Source organism: Anastrepha obliqua, unplaced genomic scaffold (genome assembly GCF_027943255.1).
Source record: "Anastrepha obliqua isolate idAnaObli1 unplaced genomic scaffold, idAnaObli1_1.0 ptg000020l, whole genome shotgun sequence".
Classification (NCBI taxonomy): Eukaryota; Metazoa; Arthropoda; class Insecta; order Diptera; family Tephritidae; genus Anastrepha; species Anastrepha obliqua.
The window spans coordinates 368,086-380,558 of record NW_026562182.1 but is presented as its reverse complement, the minus strand read 5'-3'; the positions used below and the strand labels follow the sequence as shown (position 1 = coordinate 380,558).

General features: G+C 41.5%; 1 protein-coding gene across 1 annotated transcript in view; it reads left to right on the top strand.

The window, feature by feature from the left end:
- LOC129251455 (uncharacterized) overlaps positions 1-10,400 on the top strand; it is a 254,651-nt gene extending 244,251 nt beyond the window's left edge. Inside the window, exon 7 of the mRNA XM_054890805.1 lies at positions 9,826-10,400. Coding sequence (XP_054746780.1) covers positions 9,826-10,385 — 560 coding nt within the window. The 3' untranslated portion in view covers positions 10,386-10,400. The remainder of the gene's footprint in view (positions 1-9,825) is intronic.
- Positions 10,401-12,473: the final 2,073 nt, after the last annotated feature.

The window sequence follows — 12,473 nt, the reverse complement described above, 5'->3', positions numbered from 1 at the left end:
TCCAGATAAGTAAATTATGGTTAAGTATAAAATCAAATAGAGACTCACCCCGTTCATTGATCTCGCTGCTGTCCCAAATGGTGCGTCTGGCGTTCGCGTCGCATCCGATCAGGGTGTTCTCTTTCCTGGGCTGGAGAGTATCCACTAGATGCTGCATCTCCTCTGGAGGCGCCGATTTGTCGTGGGCCATGTAGGCAGACACCAAGCAGAAGCAACTGCAAGGCATTAACTGTGTTCCTAACTAGGATACAGGCCCTGGGCTTACCATCAGTTTGGACATAAAATAGGTCATAGGATCTGTTCCTCAGTCCCATGATTTTTTGCTGCCAGATCCAAAGCTTTTGTATCAGGCAGACATCGATGTCCTCCTCACGGAGGGTGACTTGTAGGTTATCGGTGGCTGGTTTTGAATGATGAAGGTTAATTTGAACTACTTTTAACAAACTGTTCAAAAGTGTTGCTTACCTTAACGACTGCTCCCCCTGTTCAGAATCTGCGTCCGTCCCAGACAACCGCAGCTCGTTGTTTATCAGCAGTAATACGGCGGAGCTATGCTGCTGAGGTTCTTCTACTTTGATGCCAGACCAGTCATCCATAGGAACCTCAGGATTCTGCAGCTTCAGACTCTGGACAATTTCCGAACTGTCCAGCTCCATTTTCGGCAACCAGATTCTAGCTCGTGGTCGCCTAGGAATTTCTGAGGTAGGGATGAGCTTTAGCGAAAGCCCTTCCCAGGCGTTGGTAACCGTAGCAAGGCTCTCCTCCAGAAACTCCTTCGAGTACTGATTGGCACATTTTATAACCCTACAACCCCGACAGATGTCACCCGAGGCGAAGAAAGGTGCTGGTCCCTTATTGTCTATGAGGTGCCTGACGACCGTACTCGATAGACGCCCCTCAATAGCATCACAAAGGGGCAACACCGCCCTTCCACTATTGGTTTTTGCGTCCACGAGGGCAACTTGGAGATGATCACTGGCCACCTCACTGTAAGCCGCCCTCGCGGCCGCGGCTGCCGCACTGGTTGAAGGCCCTGGGCTGAGGAGTATTTGCTCTTTTTGACCTCGCGTCCACTCACATCCTATGAGCGGTTACGTTTAGCCGAGCTCCGTGCCGATTTAGGCTGTTGTTGTGGCTGGTTAAGTTTTGCTGTGGTCGCAGCCTCGTACTTACTGATCGCGGCCTTGTACTTCATACAGTCCTCGACGTCCCGCTCGTGCGCTTTACCGGCTTGTCCATTCTTGGCAATCTTTGCTAGAATGCATTTCGCCCTCAGGTAGCGCGCTTTGAGCAGGGCACCGGACGACTTCTTATTTTGGTTCTTGGTAACCTTCGCAGTGGTCACCGGGACAAAATTGCCAGGGGTCACCTTGGCATTACCTCACCAGAGGTCGTCTTGGTAGCCGACTTAAGTAGGCTTGGTCTGGGAAGAGGTGCTGTGTTTTGCACCTCTCGTACATGGCTCGACAATCGTTTCCTGGCTGGAGGCCAGTAGATCGTCCTCGGAGAGCGTTCCCAGCAAACTCTCCGTTAACTCCTTAACTCGTTCTTTTTCTTTTATTATTTTTGATTCCATTCGCTATTTGGTCCCACGAGTAGGCACGGAAGGGGTGGTCCACCCCGGCAGATCCGGCATGCCGTGGTAAGGCACTTAATACAACCGACTTTGCCTGGGCATTGAAGGGGACCGCTAAAGACTGGTTATTTAGACATTACCAGCCATGCAGCTCTCGGCACAGGTACCTCGACACCTTAGCTTAAAGTGCTGACAAGGTTATACCGCCTTGTGTACTGCAGCACAATACATCTTGTGCTATCTTAGCCCATTTTCCGACAAATCCGCTTAACATCGGCTGGGATAGGACGCATAGCACTCCACGCACCCACCACCGCTGGCTGAATAAGCGAGGCTTGAGCGATTGACTCTTTCCAGCCCCTCAAGTCTCCTGGGCCCGATGGCATTATACCGGCTCAACTGCAGAAATCTGCTGAGGTATCTTGTCATTGGCTTCTTCCTATCTACGCGAGCTGCATACATAGGGGTTACATACCCAGATCTTGAAGGGCTGTGAGAGTAACTTTCATACCCAAGGCAGGAAAGACTTCACATGTATCCCCTAAGGATTTCAGAACATTCAGTCTCTCCTCGTTCCTGCTAAAATTTCTGGAGAGGCTGATTGATCTGCACATAAGGAGTGAAATTCCTCGGGGGCGTTTATCGTACGCTCGACATGCTTACTGTAAAGGCAGATCGGTAGAGTCTGCTTTGCATTCAATTGTTAAGGACATCGAAGTGTCCCTCCACCAGAAGGAGCTCACTGTAGGTGCCTTCCTCGACATTGAGGGGGCTTTTAATAATGTCCTCTCGGAGGCAATCACCAGGTGGCTAGGTAAACTAGGAGTCGGAACCGAACTCATAAGGCTTATCCACACGATGCTTACCGATAGAACGGTCTTGGCAGAATGGCGTGACACCTCTCTCCGCCGGCAAGTGAACAGAGGCACTCCGCAAGGCGCTGGAGGGGAGGGGCTGTAAGGTGATTGCCTACGCGGATGACGTGGCACTTATTGTCAGAGGCAAGATTCTAGATACTCTGATGGAACTGATGCAGGGCTATCTGAATCTAGTTATAAATTGGACCGCCTATCGATAAATCCTCTGAAGACGGAGCACGTCTTATTTACGAGGAAATACAAAATACCAAGAGTGTTTCTCCCCTCAACATCGGGCGCTCCGTTGGTGCTCTCTGACAAGGAGAAGTACCTGGGACTCATCCTTGACAGACGTCTTACATGGAAGCCAAGCATTGAGGAGAAAATCAGAAAGACAACAGTCGCCTTGTATGGTTGCAGGGGCACTATCGGCAAAAGATGGGGCCTCTCGCCTATAGTCACTTTTTGGCTTTATAACACGATTATAAAACCAATCTTGCTATACGGAGTCCTTGTCTGGTGGAACTCGCTAGAAAGCATGGTATCAGTTAAGAAGCTGGAGAGGGTACAAAGGTCTGCCCTCATTGGAATCAGCGGGCCTCTCCGTACCACTCCTACTTTAGCGCTTAACGCAATGCTGAATGTGGCGCCCGTGGACATTGTAGGAAAAACTACCGCTGCACGCGCCGCAATCAGATTAAGGTGTTCGGGCCATAGGCTAGACTTAAGTTACGGACACTCTAGCATTCTTAAAAACTTTGAGTTCATCCCTATGGTTCGGGACCACTGTACACCCACGCTGGGTCCGAGCGGACCTTTTTCTACTCACATTCCCTCAAGGGATGAGTGGGCGGGGTGCAACATTCGGCGGCAAGGCATGGCAAACATGTTCACGGATGGCTTGAAGTTGGACGGAAGGGTTGGTGGGGGAGTATTCTGTAAGGAGCCTCCCATCAAACTTAAATTTAGGCTCCCGGACCACTGTAGTGTTTTCCAAGCCGAGGTATCCGCAATTAAGGAAGCGGTGGACTGGCTGCTTAATTCGGTAATTTCCGTTAAAGAAGTAAATATTTACTCCGATAGCCAATCGGCAATTAGGGCCTTGGGCTCGCTGTTTGTGCGTTCGATAATGGTCGGGGAATGTCTGGCTTCTCTTTCGATTGCATCCGAATACTTCATCATCAGGCTCATTTGGGTTCCCGGTCACAGCAGCATAGAGGGAAACTGCTGGGCTGATGAGCTGTCTAGACAGGGAACTTTGGAGACGGTTTCGTCGCGGAATGAGAGAATTGGGGTTCCCCTGAGAACCGGTGGTCTGCTCCTGGAAAGATGGGCCTCGAGTCAACTCAGCGAGCGCTGGGCTAGTGCGCAAACGTGCAAGGTCGCGAGATCCTTCTGGCCACGGGTAGATCGGGGACGCTCAAGGGAACTCCTAAGGCTAACAAAGCCCCAGCTCTCAAATTTGGTGGGCATCCTTACCAGACATTGTCTGTTAGGTGTTCACGCCGTAAGACTTGGGATTGCCTCAGGTGCGTTCTGCAGAAACTGTCTGGAGGACGAGGTGGAATCATCTCAAGACCTTCTTCTCAGCTGCACTGGTCTCGTCTGGCAAAGACTGAGACTTCTGGGCTCTCGCTTTTTCGCTACGCCTACGGATATAGCCGGTGTAAATATCATCAATTTGGTGAAGTTCATTAGTAGCTTGTTACGGCTAACTACGAACGCAAATCAGCCCCCGTCGGCGCCGTCGTAAAATGTATGGTCATCATCGTATCTAATCCCAAGGCTCCTTCTTCCTTCCCATCTCCTTTCTCCTCTTCCATGTATGGCACCACAACGGACGAATTTCTTAACATTTGTCCAAGTGAGCCCTTTAGCTAGGGCAGCCATTTAACCTAAGACCTAAGACCTAGCCCTACATTTGTTTTGCAAATATAAATACAAACAAAATAAAAACACAAAAATAATAAAAACAACTAGTGAAAATAATCAACATTTAAAACGCCTGTGGGGCGCTCTCCTCCCAAAGAGAGGATCCGCTCACCAGCGCAAAAGCAACTAACAAGTGCTAACTCCAGCTACAATGTTCCGTTCTCGGCAAGTGAAATAAAGAGTAAGTCATCAGCTGTACAACCTCACCTCGGAAACCGCCGTTAACTCTCTACCCACAACTTCTCTCCCATGGAATGAGCAATGCCAAACTCCAATTGATCTAATCAGCATTTCTCATTCCACCACCTGTCTGGTTGCTCTCACAAGCGCAACAACAATCACAACAGTTACAACATCAGCATCAACAAGCAGAACCGCTACAACAAACTCTTCAACTTTCTCATACTCGCCAAACATGTCTACATGCCCAAACATAGTTATGCAGGCAAAAGAAGGTGAGAACAACAAAGAACTTTCTCTTCCAAAGAGAATACGTAATTCTCCAGATAAGAATACAGAAACAACAGAAACCACCAATAAACATTAAACATTATATATATATATATAATTGGCGCGTACAAGCATTTTGGGTGTTTGGCCGAGCTCCTCCTCCTATTTGTGGTGTGCGTCTTGATGTTGTTCCACAAATGGAGGGAGCTACAATTTTAAGCCGACTCCGAACGGCAGATATTTTTATGAGGAGCTTTTTCATGGCAGAAATACTTTCGGAGGCTTGCCATTGCCTGCCGAGGGGCGACCGCTATTAGAAAAATGTTTTTCTTAATTTTGGTGTTTCACCGAGATTCGAACCAACGTTCTCTCTGTGAATCCCGAATGGTAATCACGTACCAATCCATTCGGCTACGGCGGCCGCCCAACATAAAACATTAGCAAACCAAAAAACAATTACAACCTACTGGTTAAGTAAACCAACAAATAACAAATCAATCCCGTATACTCTGTCATCAAACAGATTTGATATACTCTCTCTTGATGATGAAAAAGAAAAAGTAACACAAAACAGTGGGACAAACAACACTAATAAGCAGCAAAAAACCTAAAACTCCAAAACCACCACCTATATTTGTACAGAATGTTGAATACATTAAATATTTAACCGATGCGCTAAGCAAACTTCCGAGTTGCGTTTTTGAACTGAAAGTACTGCAAAACAATGAAGTAAAAATTCAACCCAAATAGTCATACCACTATACACAAATATCTTAATTATTAGAAGAAAAAATACTCAGTATTATACATATAAGAGAGTCAGTATTATACATATATATATACAAAGAACAAAGGGGATTTAAAGTGATACTGAGGAATTTGCATAACTCCACAGATAAAGGTGAAATTGTAAAAGAATTAGGAAACTTGGACATGAGGCTACAAATATTCATAATATCGTATACGGTACTACCAAAGCACCTTTGCCACTGTTTACACTTGAATTAAAAACCAAACCCAACAACAAAGATATATACACTATTACACATCTACTACATTGCAAAATTAAATTTGGACCTCCACATCAATAACGCACTTTGCCTCAATGCACAAGCTGTCAAAAATACGGCCACACAAAAAATTTTTATTTCAAATCACCTGTGTGCGTCAAATGTGCTGGCAGTCATAAAGCCCTAGAATGTCCAGTAAAGGATATCAACGAAATAAAATATCCTCTCTGTGGTAAAAACCACACAGCCAATTACAAGGGCTGTATGATATACAAATCATTAAAAACACAGCAATTTCCAATTCTCAGACAAAAAAATCCCACCACAATTACAAACACAGAAGAAAAAGTTGCATCACAAACTACACTACACAATATGACAACCCAACACAGTACTACAACACCAAATTTATCTTACGCCCAAGTAACAGCCATAAACGCTAAAAATGATGCTCAAACTATTGGAGCAACTATAACGGAAAACAAAGAAATTTCAGAGATGAAAGATATGATGAAACAATTAATCTCACAAATGTCTGCAATGATAAACATGATCACGTTACTTTTCGCTAAATTTAATGAACAAACAAGATAAATTAAGAATTGTCCTGTGGAACGCTAATGGTCTAAGCCAACATGCACTGGAACTAAAAACGTTTCTAAAAAACAATAACATAGACGCAGCTCTAATATCTGAAACACAATTCACAGATAGAAATTACTTAAACATTCCTAACTATACTATTTATCACACCAATAACCCTGATGGCAAGGCACATGGTGGAACGGCAGTAATTTTAACAAAGACATTAAATGCATTGATGCGAACAACTATAGACAGGACCACTTGCAAGCGACATCTATACAAGTTGAGGACTTTAGTCGGCATTAAACCCTTTCTGCCATATATTGCCCTCCTAAACACAAAAATTCTAAGACACTATACCTTGACTTTCTTAAAACTCTTGAAGGCCGTTTTATTACAGGCGGAGATTTCAATGCAAAGAATACCGTATGGGGCTCCAGAATAATAAACGCGAAAGGAAAAAATTTTTACGATGAAATAATCAAAAATAAAAGTATCTTTTTAAGCTCTGGAGAACCAACTTATTGGCCAACTGATATGCATAAGCGACCTGATTTAATTGACTTTTACATTACGGAAGATATAATATTAAAAGTGAGCAACTGGAAATAACTCCAAACTTTGACCTCTCATCTGACTATTCTCCAATATTATTAAGCTATGAAACCAGTCCTATCCTAAACTACAAGACACACAAATTTTACAATAATTATACGAACTGAAACTATTTTCGTAAAATTATGAAGAAAAGCCTTAACATTAAAGTCCCGCTAAAGAGCGAAAAAGAAATAGACTCCGCAATCGCATACTTCAATGACAGTATAGTGTATGCAACAACAACTTCCACACCTATAGTCAAGATGAGTAACAACAAACACAAATTACCCCATAAAATCTTGGAAAAAATCAGAGAAAAACAAAAACTAATGGCAATCTACACGTTCACCAGATATTAAAAAAAGGCTGAATATAGCAACAAAAGAAATAAAAGATATATTAAAAGTGGACAAGGACGAAAAATTTGAAAAATATATCGCATCACTGGGAGCTAGTAGAGCTACAAAACTATACACTATGGAGGGCCTGTAAAAAAATCGGCAACGCAGTTATGCACCAATCCCCTCTAAGAACAAGGACAAATTCTTGGGCGAAAACACAAAAAAAAGTAAAAATACTCGCTGATCATTTAAAAAAAACATTTACAAATCAACATAATAACCAAGCCATTGACAATTCTGAATTTCATGCTCACCTCACAAATAACATAAATATACCAATCAAGAAAATAACTTCGAAAGAGATACGAATAGCAATTGAGACAAAAATTGACGTAAATAAATCCCCAGGATATGACGGAATCACAGAAAAGATTCTAAGGGAGTTACCTGACAAAGCCACTTTCTACTTAAGAAATATATTTAACTCAGCATTACGAATGAAGTATTTTCCACTGCCTTGGAAGGTTGCTGAAATCATCGCAATACTCAAACCTAATAAAGACGCCTCTGAAGTTTGTTGTTATTACCATTATTATCTAAACTTTTTGAGAAGCTTATACTTGACCGCCTTGACCCCATACTACAGACGCGAAACTTATTTCCTTCACATTCGTAGAAAACATTCAACAATACAACAGGTACATAGAGTAACAAATAAAATATTGTCAGAAATTGATAAAAGAAATACATGCGTTGCTCTGTATCTTGATGTAGCGAAAGCTTTCGACAGAGTGTGGCACAAGGGTTTAATATTTAAACTTATACAGTATCTTCCACTCGACTACTTTTTGTTAATGGAAAGCTATGATATTTAGCAAACAGATACTTTTATGTGAAATATAGAGACAAATACTCTAACATTCAACTCATGGAAGCCGGTGTACCTCAGGACATTGTACTAGGGCCTGTACTTTTTATATGTGCTGTACACATCTGATATTCCATTGCCTGCAAGTATCGACATGATAGCAACTTTTGCAGATGGCACCGTCCTATTGGCAACTCATAAAACCTTAGAAGCAGCAACAAACAAGTTACAACAGATTTTGAACAAAACACTAACCTGGTTTAATGCTTGGGGTATACAAATCAATAGTGGCAAAACAATTCATGCAGTTTATTGTAACAAGAAAGTAGGACACAAGAATCTGACAATAAACAATTCACAAATCCCAATAAACACCAAAGCAAGGTACCTTAGAATGACTATTGACTCTAAACTTCTCTGGAAAGAACATATTACGTTGAAAAGAAATGAGGTAAAAAACAGATTCCGACAAATATACCGGCTACTTGGCAGGCGCTCGAAACTGTCATTGCTGAATAAAACCCTTATATACAAAACTGTGATTGTGCCAATCTGGGCATACGGCATAGAAATCTGGAAAACTGCAAGTAAAAGTAACTTTAACATTATTCCACGACTACAATCAAAAATACTCAGAACTATAACTAATGCAACTTGGTACTCCCAAACGAAGATATTCATTGCGACCTCAATATCGATACAGTAGCAGAAATCATCCGCAAACGCAGCACAAATCATATTGCCCGTTTAATAAACCATACAAATACTGTCATGCGACAACTCTCATCAACAGAAAGGGCAAACTCCAGGCGGCTCAAACGACCAACCACGACCAAACGACCCAGCTGATAACTAGAATAATTTAAAGCTATGTACATACACTTGTAAACTCACACAAAAACTTAACCAAAATGTAATATTGATAATGATTAATGTTATGAAATCCAAGCTGTAGAAAGAATTACTTAGTGTCATATGATAGGTGTAATTAATAAAGGAGGAAAAAAAACCATATCTGAAACGTGTAAGCCACTCATGAACTCTAGCACGAGATAGAAAATCATCGTCATAAACGTTTTTCATCAATTCAAATGTTTCGGTAAACGTTTTACCGATTTTAAAACCAAATTTGGTATTAGCTCTTTGTTCGAAACTCATTTTTGTACCGATGACACTTTAGACGCAACAACTTCGCTTCCACTGAACCGAATGTCACAAAGCTTTCACTGGAAGTCAGATAGGAATGTAACTTCCAACGCCCTAACTCATTAAAAAGATGGAGCCATCGAAAACATTTTTATGACGCCAGTCTTGTTTATTTTGGACTTCACCTTGTATACAATACAATACATCAATTCATTGGTTGTTCCTTGTTATATAGTTATCTTGTTAACTTGTTATGTCACAGTCAGAAATAGTCTCACAAATGTCGCAATCTTATAATCTATCATCCCTGTACATATATGTGAGGTAATCACGCGAAGTACCTATGTATATATGTACATATATGATTACATACGCGCTTTAAAATATCAAATTAAATTCTATACTTATCTTTCTATGATATTTCAATTATTCTCACGAAAAAATATATTTTTATTGAATTCAGCTTCTGACAAGCCCGACCTCGGTTTAAAGGAATTACAACACCTCAATGTACGCTCTAGATTTAAAGTTTTTGAAAATACAGCACATCAAGAGATAGGTAATGACGAACCGCAAAGAAGTTTTATTAAGAACAGCAATTCGATTTTATCGAAAATCGCAAAACTGAGAGCACAAGGAGTTAATTCTGATTTAAGCATAAAAGCGATGAGTGAACGATATGGTGTGAGCGATTACTCTTCGTGTAGCGACAATGGTGGTAGCGATGCGGAAGTCGATAAAAATAGTACCGAAAATTATGAAGCGGATTTTGTCGGCTCAAAAAAACGTGCGTTGGGCTTGGGCCCAGCCATGCACGATATAAAAACGAAATTTGAGAAGGGTCACTTAATATCTAAAGAGGAACGGCGGGAGGAACGTAAACAAGAAATACAAAATATACGATCGCGTTTATTTATGGGGAAACAAGCACGCTTCAAAGAGATGTATCAACAAGCTGTTGCCCAATCGGAGCAAGGTGAGTGGAGTCTTCAATTCTATCTTAAAAACGGGGTTCTATATTGATCATATCGAAATATGTTAAAGTTTTGGAATATAATCATTAAGCTGATTCATCCATATACAAAAATGATATCTTCTTTAAAGATAATAAAAAAATTGCGTGTAGCGTAGTACACATAACAGAAGTGAAACTTTCAAGGCAGACAAAGAAAGAGGGAGAGACCCGAGAGAGAATGAGAGCGAGAGAGAGAGAAAGAATATATATCTTAATAAATTCACCACATTTGCAGAGAATACAAATAGACAAAATTTACAAAAAACGGAGAAGGGTCGACCGGTGTAGGTAAACGCCGGAAGCAAACCGTGGCAACAACGCGCACTACTCCAAGCGCTTATCCCCCGCACAAACGCAGCGATTCCAGGACCACAGCAACGGCACAAATTACCGCAAGGCAATACCAATAAATCCGACGCCGGAATGGATAGCACTTTATAGTACGCACTAGCACTGGCCTTGAAATTTTACTCTCCATTCTCGCTCGTCCATCGACGACTAAGAAGTTTTACTTAAAAAATCTGCTATATTTATTAACTTCTGTGTTAAAGAAAAACTGTATAATGGAATTGCCCTTGAAATCAAATGTTCATATATATATTATTGTGTTCCAGTAAATAATACTAGAATCCAAGGCTTAAATGACGGAAAATTGTAACGTTAACTGATTTGTGGCATATTTAAAAAAAAATGTAATATATTCCTACATATTCCTTGACATTTCAGCATGGACAGATTTACGACTCAACAACGTGTACAGATCGTTCAAAGGTATTACGAAAATCGACGTTCTGTGAACATTTATGGTGTTCAACGATGAGGCCCATTTTTGGCTAATGGCTACTTCAATAACAAAAATTACGGTATTTAACTGAAAAGCAACCCAAAGCCTTTGCAGAACAGCCATTGAATCTATTGAAAGCAATCGTTTGGTGCAAAATCCGAGGATAGAGAGAGGCTGTTTTTCGCTATAGCGACTCCTATTTCACTCCTTGTAATGCCCTAATAAAGTGTAGCTTACAATTCGTTGCCAACCTTTCTACTACCTCCCTCCTTTGAAGAACGATCGACGTTATACTAAACGATGTAATTGCTTTGATGGCTGCCAGAACCTTGGAGTTGATCCCAATAGATCACGAGCTGAGTGTGCTGCCTCTCCAACTGTGAAAACCTCAGTCTTGGATATACTGTAGTGATCTGGAAGCTTTTATCACTTTCTTCGTTCTAACTCCGGACAGTATATCCCAGCGCCTACTCCACCAGTCATTTTAGAACCGTCCATCAAAAAGCTAAGTGTATTGCGTTTGAAGCTAAAGCCTTTACACCAACCTCTTTTCCAATAGTAATCTTGAACCTTTTTTCCCTTTAAAAACCTGAGCTATATAGTCCATATTGACTACATTGTTCCAGTTTATTGAGCTACGCGCATAGATCTTGTAAGAGTTTGATTAGGGCTTTTAGTCTGGCTGCAGATATCGCTGGAAGGTTTTCTGCGAAAAGATCTATCGATGGTTGCTCAAGTATGTATTCGAGGGCGATAGTTGGAATCGTTCTTAGCGCTCCCGTAATACAAGTACAATACATGAAGCAGCTACTCGCTGAGCCTTCGTCATAGGTGCAATGTATGAAGATTTTTTTAGACTAGGTCCACCACACCAGGGTACCATAAAGAAGTATTGAACTGACCACTGCTGTGTAGCACCAATGCATCAGAGAGGGATTATATCCCAGTTTGCGCAACCATCTTTTTACATGCGTAGAGGGTATTATTGGTCTTTCTCACCCTTTCTTCTACATTTCGGTTCCACAGTAGCTTGCTATTTAGTACTACTGCAAGATATTTTGCATGTTATTTGAGAGTAAGTACAGCGCCGTTTACAATTACTACTGTCGAAATTTATGCTATTTGTTTTGTCCGCATTTAGACAGATCTGCCCTTTGCTCAACTGATCTGAGAGTACAGTCTTTGTCAGAAGAAAATAACCGGTTTTTTTTTTGTAACTTCATGATATATTTCGTTCTGCTTTTTCTGCGCAATAGTCCCCCTCAAGGGCTACGACACCAGCGATAACTCAGGTTAGTGTGGTTCGAAATTT